The sequence below is a fragment of the Python bivittatus genome, unplaced genomic scaffold (genome assembly GCF_059951505.1).
Source record: "Python bivittatus isolate LINGU-HERP-01145 unplaced genomic scaffold, Pbiv_v1 ctg000840_np1212, whole genome shotgun sequence".
NCBI lineage: Eukaryota > Metazoa > Chordata > Lepidosauria > Squamata > Pythonidae > Python > Python bivittatus.
Window position 1 is genome coordinate 12530484 of NW_028277113.1, and position 22206 is coordinate 12552689.

At 42.5% G+C, this 22206-nt stretch overlaps 2 protein-coding genes across 3 annotated transcripts in view; one reads left to right on the top strand and one right to left on the bottom strand.

Moving 5' to 3' along the window:
* Positions 1-1510: 1510 nt before the first annotated feature.
* Positions 1511-15243, top strand: LOC148213703 (testis expressed protein 56-like). Its single transcript, XM_088130964.1, has 3 exons — positions 1511-1925; positions 4116-4296; positions 14988-15243. Exons 1-3 carry the CDS (start codon positions 1652-1654, stop codon positions 15241-15243), a joined length of 711 nt encoding a protein of 236 aa, XP_087987090.1. The 5' UTR covers positions 1511-1651.
* Positions 15244-15268: 25 nt separating this feature from the next.
* Positions 15269-22206, bottom strand: part of ECI2 (enoyl-CoA delta isomerase 2) — a 70222-nt gene continuing 63284 nt past the window's right edge. The window contains exon 10 of one of the 2 annotated variants that reach the window (XM_088130962.1): positions 15269-15515. In XM_088130962.1, the coding sequence (XP_087987088.1) occupies positions 15360-15515 (156 nt within the window). In that variant the 3' untranslated portion in view covers positions 15269-15359. The remainder of the gene's footprint in view (positions 15516-22206) is intronic. The other variant, XR_015794088.1, reaches the window with a different exon arrangement.

Genomic DNA, 22206 nt, shown 5'->3' on the forward strand with positions numbered 1-22206 from the left:
ACATCCGTCCCCACGTGGAAAAGATCTAATCTGAGGACAAGGAAAGAAAAGACCCGTGTAGCCTCCATCTACCAATCCTACAAACCCTGGGTGTTTCTCGTGGCCATATTTATGTGATTTGTTTTTATTTAAAGAATTGCTATGCGCTCCCCAATTCCCCTGAAATAAGCACCAGAAGGAGGCAGCAGGGGCAAGGCATTTGCCCGCAACCAGAGTGGGGAAGCAGCCCCCTCCCGCTCACCCCTCCTGACCACCACAGTGTTTCTGCAATGCCCGTGATCGAGAAACAACCTTGGCTCAGCACACACGACTGGAAACTGGTCCCAGTAGATTGACACCCCCCACTCCCCCTGCTGCTCTCGCTCAGGCATGGATTTGGGGAGGTGAGTCCCATTTCGCCTGTACCTCATATCTCCTTTTGTACACCCCTGTGGGACAGACTGCACTGATGGAGAAGCCCTGCGTTAGAGCACAAGGATTAGAACCTGTCTACAAAGGGAAGAGTCCTAAAAGATTTACAAAGAACTGGCATAAATTGCTTTTCTAGAAAAAAAATATAGAAAAAGATTTCAATATTTGTTGTGGACTTGCATCAAAGCTTCTTCCAAAAAGTATTCATCTACCTAACTGGGCCTATTTTAATCTGAGCAATAACTTTCGATAAGAGAAGAGTGAGATTTATCAGTGGCACATGATTAATGCTGCCCTGATCTGCCTGTCTTTTGTAAACTTTTAAAGACCTGGTTCTTTCCCCCAGATATTGGGTCAGGAAGATGTGCGATCCCATCCCATAGGACTGTTTTGACTGTTGAATTGCCTGGCAGAACTCTTGTAAACTATGTACATAATTTATATAATTACAGATACATAGATATAGATATAATTAAATATATAAATATACTTTATTTAATAATAAATTAAAGCTGCTGCAAATATGATTTGTAGGCTTTTACCACACTTCCCATTAACTCATCCTTTTCTTTTTGTTGCTTAAGTAAAAAAAAAAAAATCAGAGTGTGTGATCAGGGCTGGCACTCCTGTGGACAGGATCAAAGGAGCACATCCACTTCCACGTTGCCCCTTATTTAGTCTCCTTCCGGTGTGGCTCCGCATACGTCTGTGTCTGTTGAAAACTGAAATAGCTGCAGAAACACTATTCCAAAATAGGCCCTATTTTTATGGATACGCTGTAGGATTTCTTCATGATCATGGAGAGGAAAGGTCTCCATTTGCATGATGTGACTGACTGGAGGAAGTTAATTTAACTCCAAACAGGATGGGGTGTGTTTAGGGTCAAACTAACCTGCTCAGGATTAATAGGCTTAGTCATTTGATATATCATTGAAATGTCATACTAATGGCATTGAGTCATGCTAATTCTTGGAAATCCAGTTAATCATGTCAAGTCAGCAGTGCTATTGTCTATCACTATTAAGTACATTTTGAGAGTATAGTTTCTGTCTTTCATTGTTGCCTGTGATGTCACATTGCTGTTATGACACCTTGATTACCTAGTGATAGGGCAGGGGAAATGGCTTTTCACCAACAATATAAAGATTCTGATAGGCAGAGAAAGTCAGCAGGATATAGTGTTCTCTGTTAATAATAACTGCTTTCCTAAAACAACTATGTAAAACAATCAGTAATTTTCATGATGATTTCTTGGAAAAGATCTTCTCTTCACTTCCCACCAGTAGCCACAAATCAGGAAATCATAAAGAAGGGAAGCTTGGCTTCAAGGAGTAGGCTGGTGACAAGATCTAGTCTGAACCTGCCATCACTGGTCATCTCTCAGAAGCTGAACCACTGTCAGAAGCTGGATGATATCAATGAAGTATTCCTAAAGCTCTCTACACTTTACAGCAATTTGCATGATCCACTGAGAGAATTATTGCTTCAATGTGCATGTGAAGATCAACAAAAATGTAAGTTATTCCACATATATATCCATTTTAGATAATGTTTGTACATGAAAATAGAATTGTCAACATTTTTACACATGGCAAATCTTCAATTTTAAAGAAACTGATCACCCTGTAAGGGAACATGAACATCCTGGTTTCTTGGGGTGGGGAGTGGGTGAGGTGGAAAATCTAGCAGGTACAAAGTTCATGTTTTAAATTGTATTGGTGGTGCATTTATCACCCACCCCAATCCTGGAGGACTGAGTAGTGCACGACAATAAATAAAAACAAAAACCCACATCACAATAAAAAGAGAAAACGAAAACCAAACTCAAGATAAGCAGACCACAACCAGTCAAATGGATCCCAATTCTCCTTGGAATAAAACTGCTTTGAGATATTTCCAAAATATCAGCAAAATGGTCCCTTTATGTACTTTTGGGAGGGGGGGGGATGTAATTCCATAGAGTGGGAAGTAACATAGGGAAGGCTTGCGGTCTCTCCCATGTACCCCCATGTACCTTGAGTGCGGGGCAGGGGGGAGGGACAGTTTCCGCAGGCCTTCTCCGGATGACTGAACCAGATGAGTGGTTTCAGCTCTGGCGCAACTATTGCCTGATATATCCTCCCAGTGTTGCACCATTTAGGACTTTAAAGGTAACAAGGTCTAGAAGCCTATTATGAGCCAGTGCAACAATTTTAACACAGGTATCATTCCATACTGGCATCCCCAGAAATATGGCTAGTCCTCACTTGTTGAAGTTTCAGAAGCAGCTCAAAATTCTGCTCCAAGAAACATTGTGCCCTAGTTGACCAGTTGTGGGGTGCCCATCTTGAGTTAATTTTTTGCCTTTTGTTGGTGTTTTAGTTATGATGTGAGTTGTAGCTGCAGCTTCTGGATTATCTCCAAAGGCAGCCCCATGTAGAGCCCATTGCAGTAGCCTAAGTGGGCAACGACCCGGGTGTGAGAGAACTTGTAAATGGAACATGAAGATTGGTACTCTTGCATGAGTTTGGGGATCGGGCAGATGTAGGTGTGAGTCAAGGGTTCATACCTACTGTAATGTGCCTAAAGCAAAACAATACTATTTCCAAATTACACTGTTGTAGTTTTTATTTGGCTCCTTTGGGTTCTGCGATAATGAGTGCCTTGAGTCATAATTCTCATTAAGTAGAACCTGAAAAGTTGTATCTGTTTTAAAATAATATTGGTTATCACAAAGGACAGCTACTGTTTTAATTCTAGTTGGCAGAAGTTTACAATAATGTCTCAGTTGGGGTAAAGAAAGCATTATATTTCAATAAAGCTAATCCTCCATCGTAAGGAGAGCTTTTAATGGTGTCCAACCAAAGCAATCCAATTCAATATTTTGGAAGAAAAGATCATGAAGAAAGTTTAAGAAATAATGTTATTGATATGTTTATCAGTTAAAAGATGGGTCTTTTCCCCATTTCTCCCTTGTGTATAATAAAAATGTAACCCTGCCCGCCTGCCTTCCACCCACCCACTCTGGGCAGCGAACAACATATCAGCCAATTAAAACATGTAATACAACAAAAATCCTGATTTTTTGAAAAAAGCATCAAGACACGCATCTTCAGTTTGGGCCAAAGGCACAACGGCACAAAAGCAGAATGAAATAAAACCATTTTAACTTATTTTAAAAAAAACAGAAGGGTAGGTGCTGCCCTTCTAGAGGGAGACAATTCCATAAACTGGGGGGCTACTGCTAGAAAGACTTGTACCCTGGTCCATCCCTCAGGTACCTCAGAAGTAGAGGGACTCTCAGCAATGATTGAATTCGGGGGTCGGGGGGGGGGTAGAGTCTGCAATGGCAAGGTATTGCCTGATGGAACTGGAGCTGTGCCCTGTAAGGTTTTAAAAGGGATGACTAGTACTCGGAATCCAGCCTGGAAGTTTCCTGGAAGTAGTGGAGCAGCTTCAGAATCAAGGTTCTTCTGTGCTGGTGGGCTTGACCTACCAACACTTTAGCCAGCTAGAGCTTTCTGCGTTGTACCAGCTGCAGCTTCCAGGTTGTCTCCAAAGGCAACTCCATGTAGAGCATGTTACCGTATCCAGCCAAACTGTGATCCAGCTATTTTTGGCATGACTGACAAAGGGACAGTTTCAAGACCAGTAATAAGCAAGTGTAGCCTTATCCAAACCACCAGTATATTTTAAATTGCAGGCAATTCCCCCCTTCTCTTCAGGTTATAAGGTTTCCTACTTTGACAAGTTCTCAGTGAATCTGGTACCTGAAGAGGCATATTGTTCACCACAGCCAGATCACCTGCCCCTAACCAAAAGAAGGGTTTCGAACAAGGCTGCCAATGAGTGTAGAGCTGTTGGATTGTATAGACAAGATATTCCATTAGCAACCATAATTGCAAGGTAAGAAATCTAATAATTATTTTTAGCCTCAGTAGCATGTACTATATAATAGTCTATTCAGCCTCTGTGGTTCTTTTTCTCTGTCTTGCTTCTGTCACCTTAATATGCTTTGAAAGACATCCCTCTCCCAGTCCCAGCAAAGTTATTCCTGGATTATTCTGGTACATAGCCAGTTTCTTTTCTAATACCCATGCAATATTAGAGGTAGAGAATTTACTAACCTCTACAAAATATAATAATATGACAAAAGTAGAGCATACGTGTAGCTCAGGGTTGAACTGTTGTGTCTGGGGTATTCTCTGAGCTTGGTTGTTATCCCGCAGCATTTCATTACCAGGCTAAGTAATATCATCAGTGCATGAAAAAGTGGCGTTTGTTGGTTGTTTATCCATAGTAGCTTGCCCTGCCAGTCCTGATAGCCTCTTCCGTGAAAGTTCCTTGATTAGGGCATTGTTTCATTCCTCACTGTTTATCTGGACTATTTTCTGCTTAGCTGAGCGCTAGTTGTTACGGACAATGTTGTTGGGGCTGTTTGTTTCCTTCCTTGACTTTTGGTTACATCTTTTAAATGGTATGTACATGGGATTTATCTTTATGTGTCTGTTGATGGCTGATTTGTTAGAATGCCAAGCTTCCAGGAATTCCTCGCATTTTTGGATTTGGCTGGATCTAAATGTCAACAGTTTCCCAGCTGAAATTCTGATTGAAGTTATTCATTCATTCATTCATTCATTCATTCATTCATTCATTCATTCATTCATTCAGTATAGCTGCCCATCTCACACTTGTGACTCTGGGCAGCTCACATAGTTAAAAATAAATAAATAACACAACCAATAAACAAAATACAGGAAAACTGTAAAAACATAATAATCCCTTAAAATCAAATGAACAACCCAATTAAAACCAAAATTAGAACCAAAAAATATAAAAAGCAGGCAAGTACAAGTCATGGATCAATCAGTATAACCATCTAGCAGGCTCTAAACCATTGGTTCTCAACGGGGGCGGTACTGCCCCCCGGGGGACGGTGGGAGGATGCTGAGGGGCGGTGAACTTGTTTTGGGCGGTAGGGGGGCGGTGGGCATGTTTTGGGCGGTAGAGGGGCGATGAGCATGTTTTGGCATTCAAACTTAATTTTAAAACTCCCCAAAAAATTTATTAAATCGATTATCCAGTTTACACCATTTGTACCAGCAATAAAACGAACTTACGCGACCGTTGCCCTCACGCACTTCTAAGAATGGTGAAACGAATTTGTATTCTAGGTAGGCTGACCTTGAAGAACTCGACACTACGATTCTTCTCCGATCCCAACCAGCACAGCGCATGCGTCAGCTGTTTTCCCACGCGATTAATCGCAGTGCGTGCGTTGAGTGTCCTTTCAGTATGAATGTTTGATTTGACCCGTGTTTCTTGAGTTGCTTTTCGTTCGCTTCATTTCTGTTTTTTCCCCTCAGTTTTGATTTACTTTCATTATTTATTTGGCCAGTCGGCTAGGTAAGTGTGCTTCTTAGTTCTTTATCGTGGTTTTTAAACATTTTTAAATTTTAAATTTTTTAACTTTTTAAACATTAAATTTTTAATGTTTTTTAACATTAATGAATTTTTAAACATTAAAAAAGCATTTGCCAAAAAAATAAAATTAATAAAATTAAAAATTAAAAAAATTAAAAAAACGAGCATCAAAAAAATAAATAAACGTATTTACAGCATTTTGAAATAAACGTATTTACATAAAAGAGCATTTAAGCATTTTTTTTGCATTAGTCATTTTAATTTTAATAAAAGGAATGCAATTACCTTCCAGGGCAAAAGTATCGAGTTAAATCGAACAAATTTGGTGTGTAAGTCTACTAAAAAAAATTACTTAAAATTTTTGCCTTTTATAATTCAGTAACTCCCCCGCCCCCCCCCCCCCCGCTCCCCATACCCTAAATTACAGGATTTTCACAAAGCATGGTGTTGAAAAATTTTCCGCTCCTTAGGGGGATGGCAGCTTCAAAAAGGTTGAGAATCACTGCTCTAAACCATCACCAGATCCCTAGGCCCATTGGCACAATCATGTCTTTAGAGCCTTTCAGAAGGCAAGCAGGGTTGGGGCCAATCTAACCCCTGATGATGTTCGAAAGGGTGGGTGCTATAGAAGAAAAGGTTCTCCTCCTGGGTCCCGTCAGATGAAACTTCTTAACTGACCTGATAGGACAGGTAGTTATAACCAGGGAGAGGTTGGCCCTCAAATAACCTGGACCCGTGCCAGGTAGGGCTTTATGGGCTATTACCAGCACCTCGAATTGAACCTGGAAGCAAACTGGCAACCAGTGCAGCTCATGGAGCATAGCTGTAATGTGCACTGAACAAGGAGCCACGTAACTGCCTGTGCCGCTGCATTTTGCACCTGCTGCAGATTCTGCACCTGCTGTTCCTATCTTGGGGTTGATCAGGAGTGAGAGATCCTGTGCTCGGCCCCTACTGTGTGGGGTGCTGCAGGGTTAGGTACTGTCCCCACTCCTATTTACCATCTACATGAAATCCCTGGGGTTAGGCAACATCAGTATGCTGATGATACACAATCATATCTCTCCCCCCTGGCGAATTAAACGATGCTGTGGATGTCCTGTCCCAGTGCCTGGAGGCTGTAGTGGTCTGGATGGGGCACAGTTTCAACTGTACCCTGGCAAGACTGAGTGGCTTTGGGTTTTAGGGCCTTCTGGATCTGGGACTTTACCATCTTTGGTACTGGTTGGGGTGGCTTTGCCCCAGACAGACCCAGTTTGTAATCTGGGGGTCCTTCTGGACTCACAATTCCTGCTTGAGGAGCTGGTGGCAGTCGTGGCCAGGAGGCCCTTTGTGCAATTTTATGTTGTGCACCAGTTGTGCCCATTCCTGGATTGTGAGGCTCTGCTCATGCCCTGGTCACCTCCTGAATGGACTATTGTAATGCACTCTATATGGTGGCGTCCTTGAAGAGTATACAGAAGCTTCAGCTGGTGCAAAATGCAGCAGAATGGCAGTTATGTGTGGTCTTACAAGGACACACCTTACACCTCTGCTCCTTGAGCTGCATTGGTTATCAATTATTTACTTGTTTGTTTGTTTGTTTTATTCATCAAATTTGTCACTGCCCATCTCATGAAATGACTCTGGGTGGTTTACAACAAGATAAAAATTCATTAAAATACAACATAAAAACAATCCTAAAAATAAATAAATTCCAAGAAGATAGAAAATTGGCAAATAATTCCAGGGAGCATCATCAGGGGGCTAACCACCCCCAGGGGCAGGTAGAGCCCATATCATTCCATGCACACTGACAGAGCCAGGCCCTTAAATCTTTTCGGAAAGCCAGGAAGGTAGGAGCCCACCGCACCTCTGGGGGGAGAATATTCCAAAGAGCAGGGCAACAGCAGAGAAGGCTCTCCTCCTGGGTCCTGCCAGCTGACATTCCCTTGCTGACAGTATCCGCAACATGCCATCTCCGCCTAACTGGGTGGGACAGGTTGATGTAATGGGGATGAGACGGTCCCTCAGGTAACCTGGACCCATGCCAAATTTCCTTCCAGGTCCAATTCAAGATGCTGGTTTTGACCTTTAAAGCCCTACATGGCATGAGGCCAGATTATCTGAGGGACGGCCTCTTCCCAATTACATCTACCTGTCCCATCAGGTTCAGCATGCTGCAGGTCCCGTCTGTAAAAGAGTTCCATCTAATGGGACCTAGGAGGTAAGCCTTTTCTACCCTGGCACCCACCCTCTGCAACCTTATTCCTCCCAAGGTGAAGTGAGCCCCAACCCTTAGACCCTTCTGGAAAGCCCTCAAAACATGTTTTTTTCAGCAAGCCTGGGGCTTCCCTGGTAATAGGGAGACCGTGCGTTGGCTGCATTATAGGTAATATCCTCCCTCTCATGATCTTGTTTTATCTATGTTTTTTATTGGTTTTAATTGGTTCTGTAGATTGTTTTAACAGTTGGTTGTATTGTACACTGCCCAGAGTCCATGTGAGATGGGCAGTCATATAAATTTGACAAATAAATGAATAAATAAATATAAATAAATAAATAAATCCTCTGAAGCTGTTGCACAACCAGCTTTCCAACAACCTTCCCTAAAAAGGGAAGGTTGGAGACTAGAGGAAAATTGTCCAGAATAGTTGGGTCTAGTGATAGTTTCTTGAGGAAAGGGTGAACCTTAAGAGGCAGAGGGACAACCCCCTTTCTCAAGGAAGAATACACCACCACCAAAGCGCAACCACACATCACCTCCCAGAAGGCCTTTGCCAACCAGGAGGGACATGGATCCAGTAAACAGGTGCCTGAGCTCACAGTCAAAAGGACCTGTCCGTTTCCTCAGGCCCAACAGGTTCAAAATCCTCCCAGATAACATGGCAAGTCTGTGCCCCAGACCTCCACAGGGTCTATAGTAAGGCTGGCATCCACTTGAGAGCAAATCCAAGCAATTTTCTCCCACAGATGCTCCACATATTCCTCTGCTTGGCCTTGAAGTTGAGCACCCAAATCCCCCTACCCAGGAGGGTACAGGTCACCCTAAACAAAGGCCACTAGTTGGCTATTCATGGATGCAATAAGGGCGGAGAAATATTGATGCTTCACCACGCTTACAGCCAAAAGGTAGACCTTAATAATGGCTCTAACCCATGTTTGGTCAACTTTACTTTTTGTTGACCTCCAGCAGCACTCCAGACTCTTAACCAATTTGATCTCCCTCAGTGCTTCTGTGAACTACAGAGAGTGATGGGATCTGTGGGAGGAAAGAAGCCATGTGGGCATGATCCAATCCAAAGCCTCTGCTGCCCTCCTATTCCAGGCAACAACCATGGCCTTAGTCGGACCATCCAGCAAACGATTAGGAACAACCCCCAGCTCACTTTGGAACCCATCAGGATCCATCTGTCACCTAGGTCAGATCAATTGAATATGTCCTACCTCCCTATTTATCTATGTGTTGAGAGATTAAGACTCATATCTTTTGACTACAGATTGCTGTTCATCGATACATTCTGCCAATCTTCTACCTGTTTGTCCTTCATAATGGCTGTTATAGTCTTTATACTGTACAATATATTGTAAATGACTCCTGTTATTATTTCTTTGATTCCTGGGTCTTTGGGTTTGCTTAAGATCTTTTGGAGGGATTTTGTTGGTTTGCATGCTACAATGATACCAAGAAATTGTAGTAATCTTTTGATTGTCTCAGAGTTTGTTTTGATGGATGGGAGAATTATCTTTTTTATAAGGTGTGATAGTTGTGTTGCAGTGGGTACTGTAACATCAAATGAAACTATAATTTCATCTTCCTCAGTTGTTAGGTTTTTGATTTTTGAAAGGCAGTGTAGGGAGGAATTGATAGAGTGTCCATTCCCATCAATGAGGTTCCAAGTTGTGTGGTGAGTTCTTTTGCTAAATTGCATGTTAGGGTCCTTGGTACTGATAGATCTGGATAGAGTTCTATGCTGGGTTTGTGTATTTTAGGCCATCCATAGAAGCATGAGAAGAGAGGTCCACAGCTTGGCAGCCACCATTGTCCTTCTCTTGTGATTTGTTGTTTCTTGGCTAGATCATTGTGGGTTTTCTTAATTTGTTCCATTTCTTGATTTGTTCCATTTGTCCCATGCAATTTACCCTTGCATTAGGGTCCATGCAAGAGTAAATTGCATGGACCCTAACATGCAATTTAGCAAAAGAACTCACCACACAACTTGGAACCTCACTGATGGGAATGGACACTCTATCAATTGGTGTTTATGGGGTTGTAGGTTCCTTTGTCCTTCAGAGGTTCCTAAGCTTTCGGTGTGTATTGTGTTCTCCCCATGATAACTGTGGTTTGGCTTTTGTCTGCTCGGAAGATAGCAATGGTTCTTCTTCTCTTTCTTTAAAGCTTCGAGGGCTGCCTTTTGTTCTGCTTTCAGGTGGTTCTGTATCCTTTTGTCTGAGGTGTGATGGTGCCTCATGTTTTCTTGGTCTCACACGTCAGTCAGGTTGTTCTAAATGATGCTTCTAGGGCTGGAAAGGATTTTAATTTGGTCTGCGTTCTCCGTGTTGAGGTCAAGTCCTTTCTGAGAATACTATGTTCTGGGGTGGATAGTGGACAGAAATGCTTACCACTTATTCAGGTTCAGATTCATCTTTTCCTATACGGTTGAGCTTTAGTAGTTTGGTGTGTTGTTTCGATTTTTTTTTTCAGCCTGTCTTTGTGAGGTGGCCTTGATGGACTTTGTGAGTATTTTGATGTGTTCTGGGGTCAGAATTTCTCCTTAAAGCCATTGCTGGCATGCTGCTCTTTATGCAGCCTAAGATGAGCATCCATTATCCTCAGACTTTCCAATGTTTTGGCCACTCCGTTATTTTCCATCCAGCTGAAGAACTGATTAGGGGTTGTATCTTACGTTGGTAGGCAGGGAAACAGTGAGGAAAGAACCAATAAACTAACTATGAAGAAGGACCCAAGACTGGCAGGGCAAGCTATTATATGTAAACCACCAGCAAACCTCACTCTCCCATGCCCTGGTGATATTACTAGCCTGCTCATGAAACATCTGCAGGAAAAGAGCCAAGGTCAGAGAACACCAAGAACCCAACCATATGACAAAGTGACTTATGGCTTAGTTTCTGGAAGACATAAACAAGATGGTTAAGAATCTGAGTGTGAGATTCAGAGTCATGATACAAATGCACCTAATTTTGAAATAAAATATGTTCATGGATGTTTCGCAGACATCTGCTGCTCTAGTATAAAAATTGGAAGGAGAGACTCGAAGCCAACTACCATGGGAGCACCAAGAGCATCTGGGCTGGAGGATATGCAACATTTTTAAATGTAAAAGCCAGTTTGGGAAAGGAGAGGGAACAAGAACACTGAAGTTAGGATGTAATTCTGTACAAGTACTTCACTGAGCGCTAGTGTGGTGTTGTGGTTAAGGCATCAGGCTAGAAACTGGGAGACTGTGAATTCTAGTCCTGCTTTTGGCCCAAAGCCGGCTGGGTGGCCTTGGTCCTAGTTGCTCTCTCTCAGCCCTCAGAAGGAGGCCATGGCAAGCCACTTCTGAAATCTTGCCAAGAAAACTGTAGGGACCTATCCAGGCAGTCACCAGGAGTCAAGACTGACTTGAGGGCACACAGCACACAAGGACTTCATTGCCATCTAGCAGCTAATAGTTGTATCACAGTTCCTAATCAGAAACATAGATAAGATTAATCATTTGCCTGCCAAAAGGGGGCTGGGGGCTTTTGCAGTATCTCTGGCTCATTTTTTAACATTATAAAACTTCTGATTTCTTGCCCACTATTGGGAATACATTTCAGCTATTCCGGAATAGGCTAATCAACTTTTATTATTCACTTCACTCCTAACACTAGCCTAAGAAATTAGGCTTACAGAGATAGTTGAGTAAAGCTTCACCACTAATTTATTAAGGTTAGCATGTCAAAAGGCTGTTAAAAACATATGGAAAAGATCAGTGAATTGTGAACCACCTCACAAAAACCTAGAGTCTTGTCAGAAATAGGTTCAGTTGCCAGCTTGTCTCGGCAGAACAGAAGTTCATTGAAGAATGATCGAAATGTGCACACGCAAGCCACCGTGCAGAGGTGGATTGCTGTCAGAATTTGGTCCTGCTCTGTCTGAGCAAGTCAGTAGCTGACTTATCCAAGCAGAACAGGACTATGTTCTCAGATGGCTCTCGCGTACATGCATAAAGCTGTGTTATTGTCAGAATGATGGCTTGTATGTGGAAACCAAATTGCTATAGTGAGTGCCACACAGAGGGACACAACTCCAAGGGTCCCGCTTGGGAAGATGATACTGCATAAAGTGAATCTTTAAATCTCATATTTAATATTCTGGCCTGAAATCTAGATTAGACTTCCTGATTCAAGTGGCAGTCTTGCAGAAGGTGAAAGTAAAGCAATTTAAAAATTGAAATTAAACAAAGCTCCAGGACTGGAAAAAGGAAATACTCTATGTTAATTGGGAAAGGTAGACCAAAGAACCCTTGAGTTTCAACCACTGAGGACAGAAAAGTCCTTTATGTCTTTGCACTAGTAATGGACAATCATTTATTTTGTGTGGATTCATTCTTATCTTCAATAAATTCTGACCTAGCTGTGCTGTGAATAAGTCTTCCGCCAAGTTAAACTGAGAAGTCAGACTAAGCCATGAAGGGTTAGATTTGTGATGTACTCCCAAGGCTGGAAAGTGGAAATCATATTAAGGTTTAGGATAGGGTGTGCCTTACCATCCTTCTTTGGTGGTACAAAGCGTCCAGTATAAACCAGAGTTATCATGATCAAATGGAAGTCATGCAATAGCTACTTTGAGTTGTAAAGCTGTTACTCTCAGCTGTAATGGTTCAGATGCTGGATCCAGAGGCAATAGTTCTTGGAAGGCATGGAAATAAACTTTATCAAAAACCATGGAAAAGCATTGAAAGAACATAGCAATCTATAGTTTTGGCTGTGGCTGTTGCTATATTGGCCTGAGGAAAAAAGACACAATTACTTCAAACACAGGCCATGTTCAGATTCATAGGGTCAAAGCTTCTGCTTATATACCTAAGACTGTGTCTGATGTGATTGATGAGAAAATCAAGAAATAGGCAGAGGCTTGTGGGATGGCCTGAACTGGAATGGAGAAAAGCAACCCTTCACAGCACTTCCAGAAAACCTGTGAGGTAAGGGATAGAAGCACAGATGATACTGGCTGGATTGAGTGCTTTGAGTGCTGGTGAATATCCATGGGCAGGCTGTGTAATAGAACTTTTGAATGTGATGCAATATCCCATCACCCTTTTTACTGAATATGCTGTGACTGATTTTCTGTGGGACATCCGTGGAGCAGAGTCAAGCCTAGTAGTGAAGGCCACCAGAACCCAACATTGTTTCTGCAGCACAATCAGAGGAGTCTAATGTTTATTTACCACGTTGCAATCCAGATAGCCTCAGCATGGAAAACGAATGAATTGCTTGTCATCAGTTTGGTTAGGAGGAGGAGAATGTTGTTTTCGCCAAAAGAAAATGCTGTTATTTGGGATGATAGGATTATATGTAGCACCTGCTACTAGGACTGTGAAGCCTCCAGTATGATCAAGCTGGGGAGGGAGGTGCTGAAACAAGGAAACATCCTCCTCTTCCTCCATCTGATACAGGTTTTCACGTTTGGTAGGTTGAAGGCAGTTGTGGAAGGAGCCCAGGGATCCTTACCCATATTTAGCCATGCTGGTAACATTAGAATCTGCACCAGGAATGTCAATGAGTTTTGCAGTAATTGAAAAATTGGGTATTGAGCCATGTTTTGACTGCTTTACCTGACTCCAGAGATCAAGAGACTGGATTAGAATGTAATGTCCTCAGATCAGTTTGCTTTCCAACCTCTGCATTCAGGAGACGTCAAAAAGCATGAGAATCTATGAATTGTTAGTTGTACGGCATATAAGGGAATTACAGCCGCATTGTTTTAAAACCATATGGATCAAAGGGGTGATGTAGATGTTTTGTATCCTTCCTAAGTTCACAGAATTAACAAGTAGTAAGGTAACTGATGGTATCTTGAGAAGATATGCCTGTGTTAACATGAAGACCTAATCAAGGAAAATGAACAAATGGTAAAGGATGAAGCTAAAAAAAATCAGTTCTCTGCAGGATGAAATGGTTGGGGGATAGGAGTGATGGCAACAATATTCAGTATGGGAAATTTTGGATAACAACATTACTGAGATACATCCAAAGAGGTCAAAAACAATAGTTCTGTCACACACCATTGTTTATTTTAATGGGCCATTTTAATAAAATACTCTGCATGTATCATGACAGTATATTCATTACATATATTTATTTTTACCCCAAAGTAGGTAGGTAGTTAAACAGAATTTAAGCTTGGCAATTGTGCTAGCTAATAAAAAAGGAAGATGTTCAGTATTCTCCCTCCTTCCCACAAAACCAGTCTGCTTGGGAGTCTCAAAGTCCCAGTTCTCCAAGTCATTTTCTGCAGCTCACAATAGTTTGGGGGCACTCCCAGCAAGGCCAGGGTGCTAGCACCATGAAGACAGGTTGGGCTGTGGGAACCACTCCAGGAAGGAGGATACCTGGTAGAGGCCCCTTTAAAACTTACCTTACCCCCAACCTGGTGGGTCTCTCCGCAACAGTACAGCCTGTTAGGTTGAGCTGCCTCTCATTCCAAGCAGCACCATCTTCCAAAACCTGAAGTAAGGCATTCATGTGAATAAGGCAAACAGCAACAAGGTAGTAAGATTTTCATCAGGAAAATGACGCATACGGAGAGATTCCTTCCATCCTTTTTGCCGCATGTGATGTCAATCTTGATCATACACCCATACTTATTCTTAGCCAATGACAACCTTGTTCAAGCCTTTTCCTCTTACATCTTCAGCTTTTACTGTTAAAGAAGCCACAATGGAAAAGCCCTTCAGAGTTCCCACATTTTAGGGCAGACATTTTTTTGGCTCTGCAATAAAATCTGAATGCCATATGTGCCAGCCATAGTTTTTTAAAAACTATGATAGTTTTTTAACTATCATAAAACTTGTGCAAAATACACCAGAATATAAAGAAGTTGTAAAATATTCATCCTTATCACATGCATTTGAAAACAGATCTTTAATTATCTTTTTCTAATACAGACAGTACCATTATTTTGTTTTTTCCTCTCTCCACAATAGATGGATACCAAAGAGCATGTCATCTCAATATGACCAGCAGTCAGTTATTCAAGAGCTTGCAAATTTTGGTGACATTGAATCACTTATCCCTTTTGGAAGACAAACACTCATTGTCACATTCAAAGAGATCCGCTCTGCATGCAAAGCAGTGAGTGCTTTCCCGCCTAATGGCCCAAAGAGGCATCTGCAATGCTTTTGGCATCATAAATTCATGTCGAAATACAAAATTCCAAAAGACAAAAAAACTAAACCCTAGCCAGAATGAAGGGACCATCTGGATATGTATCCAAGGTATTCATTTAATGACAATTTTTGTAATAAGGGAACAGAAACAACTCTTACAGCAATTTATTTTGCATGATTGGCTAGAGACTAGAGCTTTGATTTCTTCTGGAGGAAGCTCATTACAGCATTAACGCATTCATCAGATAGCCATCTTTCCATGAGACATTCACATTCTTGAGAATTAGTTGCATGTAGCTTCTCTTTTTCTGTGCTTCGTATTAGCTGCTTGGAGATTGCCAAAGTCTGGAGAGATAAAGAAATAAGCAACATATGGTTAACTGGACCACAGCAAGCCCATTTGGTTAGTGTTGCTAATGCGGGATCAGGGAGAGAATTAACAGTAGAGAATGAAGTCTACCCTCTTTGTCTTCTCCCTGCTCAACCATTTCCCCTTTAATTGACTTCCAAACTCAAAACTCAACTAATGAATGTAGGGAATAATTAGGCACTATATTGGCTTTCTCAGGCAAGAATACGGCTGGATCACAAATTTACTAAGATTGCATGTATTACAGAACCAAAAAATACAAACTGGGTGCTGTTTCATAAATGAAGCAGATTACACAATAGACTTTATGTTATCATAATGTAGCATGAAGAAATTACATTGGAAATTCTCTTTCTATTTATAGATGGTCAACAGTTGCCCCTCTGTGTCACAAATGAAAAGCAGGAAGAGGGTAATTAGGACAAATAAAATTGGTAATTCCATATGTTTCTGCTTCTAATATTCATTTCCCTCAGTATATATTAAAACAATCCATAATACACAGTTAATTTGGATTGGTGCTTAGTGTCTGTAATGGCAATGTGGAAGACCATTGTTCTTTCAAGGAGTTTAGGTGACAGTTTGATTTCTTCTGCACATGTTTAGAAAGTTCATTCTGAGTCATAATAATGCTTAGCTGGCTTGTTTTTCACTTTTACTTAGAAGTGGAGGGGGAGGAACCTTCAGGATTGTTTAGGTTAAGCACTAGATTACAGTTCTCACGCTCTGGAATCTTTTGATGAGCAGGTATGACATCAGGTCAAGGTCATTTTCAAAGCCCCTGACTCCAAAACAGAGTCATGGGATTGCAGTGCCAGACTTTGATGAAAAGCCCTGGCATTGCCCCTGGAATTTGGACTAGATGCTATGTTATCAAAGCCATCTTGGGGTCTCTCCAGTGTCGCCTTATGGTAGCTCCTGACAGTGGGGGAAGAGTTTTATCATCTTGCTTGGTATGTTATGCTTTTATACTATGCTCTTGTATTCCCGTTTAAATCTGTTTGCTAGATCTCACCTGCTGGTGTGTTCCTTGTCTCTGGATCTGAAAGAATTCAAAGAACCCATTGCCTGGGCACCTGATCACTGCCTTGACAATTGGAAAACAATCGGCATCACAAATGCGATCCAGTGACAATGCCCTGGCGGGGAAGGAGTCTGCTGAGCAAGATGGAAATGGCCAGAGCTGTATCCTTGGTTGGCCTGGCAGAAGTGTCTGGGAGCCAGTAGCTCCAATGTGGAACCGGTTGGCCCCACCGGTGCCATATGAGGACGGGTGGGCAGAATTCGAAGGCTCAACTGCCAGGATAGTACTGCGATGCATGCCGTTATTGGGAGTGGGAGAGAGGAGGGGGCAGAAGGCGGAGGGGGGACTGGGATGGATCCTTCTTCCTGCGCTTCGTAATATGTGCAGAAGATGCTAGAAGCCACTCAGAGGAAGGTGCAAGAGTAAGCTGGGAGATGAACTGAAATAGCCCGGAAGGATTTATAGATTAATGTTAATGTTATTTTGTAAAAGATCAGTGAAGTTTTATTGTAAAAATACATGGTGTAAAACTTGAGAGCTACCGCTTGTAGGCTTGGTGAAATCTTTAACCTCTCCCTTGCAGGAGGGCAGTTTTCAGTGGTACCGATGTCTGCATGAGACTATTGTGCCATTGTAATTGTTGTTTGTTGATGTTTCCGCACATTTAAGAATGATGAAGTTGTTGCCTGTCAGACTCTTCGCCCCAGACATTAGAGGCAAAGAAAGAAAGTGACGTTGCAGGCATTTTTCCCTGTGGCAGTCCTCAGAAGAGATGGGGCAGTGAAAGCGTTGGCAGGAAAAAGTGAAAGCGTTTGAGGCAGAGAGAGAGAATCCCGACTGAGCTTAACTGGTGGCAAGGAAAGCAAGGAGACGGAGTGTGTTTTGGGAAGAAGAGGTGACTGCTTCGTTGGTGCAAATACCTGAATGCCCATTGCCTGGACGCTATAAAACTGTCAGCAGCAAAAGCTGGCGGCTGAATGCTAGTTGCTCTGACCGGGTGGCTTTTGCTGGAAGCCCTTAGAGGGGCAGGTGATGAAAAAGAGAGTTTGAGAGACAGTGAGAAACTGCAGGAGGAGTTGGAGCAGAAAAGGAGGTTCAGGAGTTCATTTCACCTGATTTGATGTGCATGAGTTAATGTTGTGTGTAAAAACCTGCTTGATGATTGTACTTTCTCTCTTTAGGAATGCCTTTGAGAACAAAGGAACAAAAGAAATGAAGTTTGATATGCTTTTCCTTTGTAAAATTTAGGATCTAAGTGAGTGTGTGCATTTGGAACTCCTTGCCACTGCAAAGAGAGCGGCAGGTTGTTGTTGTCAAATGTGTGTTTTTCCTTCCTTTCTTTTCTTTTGAAGGCAAGGAGAGGAAGGGCAAACTATTTTCTGTGGAGAGCCAGTTTGGTGTCGTGGTTAAAGCACCAGTCCTGCCTTTCTTGCGCGGCATCCAGCTGGGTGACTTTGCGCCAGTTATTGTCCCTTAGCCCCAGGAAGGAGGCACTGGCAAGCGGCTTCCGAAAGAGGTGCCAAGAGTCAAGACGGACTCAAAAACACAAGCGGGATTAGGGGATTTCCCCCAGCCTAACGTCTTTCAAGGACAGAAAAAGGCCTCAGAAGGCTCCCCCCTCCCCTTCTTATGACTTTGGAGGCTTTCGTTTCCTGAGCGGCAGAGAAAGTCTGAGAGAGTGCCGACTGCACAAGGATAAAGGCAAGAACCCATGAAAGTAAGCTGTTTATAAACGTGGGAGGACTTGTTAGCTGTAAACGCTCCCAAAGAAACAATTGACAAACAAAGCAACACAGTTGCGTAAAAATTGGGAAAGCCGCAGCCCTCAAAATAGTAGTTCTGAAGCAGCAAACCTCAGCTGCTCCACCAGCTTAGGATGAAGATAGCGACATGTCCCTGTCTCTGAGGACATGGAAAGATCCCTCTCCTACAGACGGAAGGGGTGGCCAAAGTCCTCCTGGGGAGACAATCAAAATGAGGGCTTTTACCCCAGGGGGCCAGAGGCTGTATATTAAATTAAACATTTACTGGACAAACAAACAGATCATCATCATAATGATAATAGCTTTAGTAGACGCAGAAGCTGAGAACAACCTTCTGCATCAAGATCCAGCAAACTTTCAGGGACGCACAGCTTAGATCGATGGCTCTGGGGGAGCCCTGAACATCACCTTTTTGAATGTGTTCAGCGTGGAGGGGTGGGGAGAGGCTCGCTCCTTCCTCTAGTGTAAAAGTGATGGCAGTTCGTGGACTGGACTTTCAAGCCCTTTATCCGAAAAATGATTTGAATGTTAAGGTTTTTTGGTAAATGTCTCTTCGTACAGCTCTTATCGTTAGGAAACAGTGATTGCTCTTCTTGAGGAGATCTAGGCAGTTTTGGAGAAGCAATCCTTTGGGCTCTATTGCGTATTTGTTGTGGTGCCCGAAGAGCGCTTTGCATTTCGGTTTTTGCCCGCAGTCTCACCCCCTGTCTTGCAACAGGAGTCCGGCATTAGCTCTATGAGGAGAGAAAGGAAAAAGGGGGGGAGGGGTGGCTTCATGTGATTTAGCATTTAAACTCTACATGGATTATAAAGGAATGTTTATTGCATTTCATTTGTTCTTCAACATGGCACATGATGAATAAGAAAATAAGAGAAAAAAATATTTGGAACAGTGTTTGATATAAGGTCCATGGACTGGTATGGTCTATCTGAATGTTTTTGGGGTTTTTTTTTGGTTTTATGACTTTTGGCTGTGAGAACAGCCCAAACACTGAATTAGCTCCTATGCCAATGCATAGATTTTTCCTTCCCAACCTTGCAAATTTTATTTTTGGGAAATTATTGGGAAATTAAATGGTATTAAAGTTCTTTGCAGTTCAATTGTATAATGCTGTTTTTACCTAAACAGGAAATGTAACGGACCGTTCAAGTTTTGCTTCAAGGTTGTTTGCATTCAGCCCTCTCTGTCAGGGTATGGAGGCATGCACTGTTATGATTAGGTTAATCTTTGATGATTTATTTTTACTGCAGAAGTATTTAGCTGACCTGCCAACACAGTTGCACACCTGAGGGTGGGCAGTTAATCCTAATGAAACCCAAGGACCAGACACTGATGAAAAGCTTTTAGGAGTCCTATGGTCAGGAAGGACACAGGTTTTGCCTCATACCATGGTTGACAAGGTGCAGCGTTTCCCCTTCGCTGGACGATGAAGGAGTTGCAGCAATTTTGGGGAATGCCCGGGTTCTCCCACACTGGGCACAAACACTTCACCCCTTCTACAAGCTCATAAATAAAGGGGTGGCATGGGATTGGAAGAAAGGTGCTTTTAGTCCAGAAAAGCTTTGAGTTCCACAAGTTGGTTCTTTGAGTTCAAGATCAAGAGAATCCTTTGGAATTGGCAGTGGGAGTCACAGGGGACGGATACACGTGTGGTCCGTGGCAAACTGACTGAAGCAGTTGCCAGCAGGTTGCTCCACACCACAACACGTGGAGGGAATCAACCCAGTCACAGGTAAAACAGCCACCCAGTAAAGGGGTGGATCCCCTTCATGGATCACTGCCTTGTCGTGGCGAAAGGGCTTGTATAACTCAGTGAAGCCATGAGCTATACCATGCAGGGCCACCCAAGACAGACAGGTCATGACAGAGAGTTCTCACAAAATGTGGTCCACTGGAGAAGGAAATGGCAACCCGCTCCAGTATCCTTGCCAAGAAAACCCCATGGACAATGTCAAAAGGCTAAAAGATATGACTCCGGAAGATGAGCCCCTCAGGTCGGAAGGTGTCCAATATGCTACTAGGGAAGAGCGGAGGGCAATTCCAAGTAGCTCCAGAAAGCTGGAGTGAAGCGGCTGGGCCAAAGCTGAAAGGATGTTCAGCTGTGGATGTATCTGGAAGCGAAAAGAAGGTCCGATGCTGTAAAGAACATTATTGTATAGGTACCTGGAATGTAAGATCTATGAACCAAGGCAAGCCGGATGTGGTCAAACATGAGATGACAAGATTGAACATTGACATCTTGGGAATCAGCGAATTGAAATGGATGGGAATGGGTGAATTTAATTCAGGTGACCATTATATCTACTACTGGGGGCAAGAAACCCTTAGAAGAAATGGAGTAGCACTCATAGTCAATAAGAGAGTGGGAAAGGCAGTAATGGGGTACAACCTCAAAAACGACAGAATGATCTCAGTGAGAATCCAAAGCAAACCATTCAACATCACAGTAATCCAAGTCTATGCCCCAACCACTGATGCCGAAGAAGCTGAAGTTGACCGCTTCTATGAAGACCTACAACACCTTCTAGAACTAGCACCAAAAAAAGATGTCCTTTTCATCACAGAGGATTGGAATGCTAAAGTAGGAAGTCAAGGCGTAATCGGAATAACAGGCAAGTTTGGCCTTGGAGTACAAAATGAAGCAGGGCAAAGGCTAATAGAGTTCTGTCAAGAGAACAAGCTAGTCATAGCAAACACTCTTTTCCAACAACACAAGAGATGACTCTACACATGGACATCACCAGATGGTCAATACCGAAACCAGACTGATTATATACTTTACAGCCAAAGATGGAGAAGCTCTATACAGACAGCAAAAACAAGACCAGGAGCTGACTGTGGCTCAGATCATGAGCTTCTTACTGCAAAATTCAGGCTTAAATTGAAGAACATAGGGAAAACCACTAGACCACTCAGGTATGACTTAGATCATATTCCTGGTGAGTACACAGTGAAGGTGATGAATAGATTTAGAGGATTAGATTTGGTAGACAGAGTGCCTGAAGAACTATGGACGGAGGTCCGTAACATTGTACAGGAGGCAGTAACTAAAACCATCCCAAAGAAAAAGAAATGCAAGAAAGCAAAATGGCTGTCTGATGAGGCTTTACAAATAGCTGTGGAAAGAAGGAATGCGAAAAGCAAGGGTGAAAGGGAAAGATATAAGCAACTGAATGCAGATTTCCAGAGAATAGCAAGGAGAGATAAGAAGGCCTTCTTAAATGAACAATGCAAAGAAATCGAGGAAAACAATAGAATGGGGAAGACTAGAGATCTCTACAAGAAAATTGGAGATATGAAAGGAACGTTTAGTGCAAAGATGGGCATGATAAAGGACAAAAAAGGCAGGGACCTAACAGAAGCAGAAGAGATTAAGAAGAGGTGGCAAGAATACACAGAAGAGCTATACAAGAAAGATCTTAATGTCCCTGATGTCCATGCTGGTGCGGTCACTGACCTTGAGCCAGACATCCTAGAGAGTGAAGCCAAGTGGGCCTTAGGAAGCATTGCTAACAACAAAGCTAGTGAAGATGACATATTCCAGGTGAGTTATTTAAAATACTAAAAGATGATGCTGTTAGTGCTGCACTCAATATGTCAGCAAGTTTGGAAAACGCAACAGTGGCCACAGGATTGGAAAAGGTCAGTTTACGTTCCAATTCCAAAGAAGGGCAATGCCAAAGAATGCTCAAACTATCGCATAATTACACTCATTTCACATGCTAGCAAGGATATGCTCAAAATCCTACAAGCTAGGCTTCAGCAGTATGTGAACCGAGAACTACCAGATGTACAAGCTGGGTTTCGAAGAGGCAGAGGAACTAGAGATCAAATTGCCAACATTCGCTGGATCATGGAGAAAGCACGAGAGTTCCAGA

Excerpts from the sequence above, each read along its gene's own strand:
- LOC148213703 (XM_088130964.1), top strand. The coding sequence starts at position 1,652 with ATGATGATTTCTTGGAAAAGATCTTCTCTTCACTTCCCACCAGTAGCC. Across the intron at positions 1,926-4,115 it reads ATGTGAAGATCAACAAAAAT|GTTATAAGGTTTCCTACTTT; the intron begins GTAAGTTATTCC and ends CCTTCTCTTCAG. Across the intron at positions 4,297-14,987 it reads TTAGCAACCATAATTGCAAG|ATGGATACCAAAGAGCATGT; the intron begins GTAAGAAATCTA and ends TCTCCACAATAG.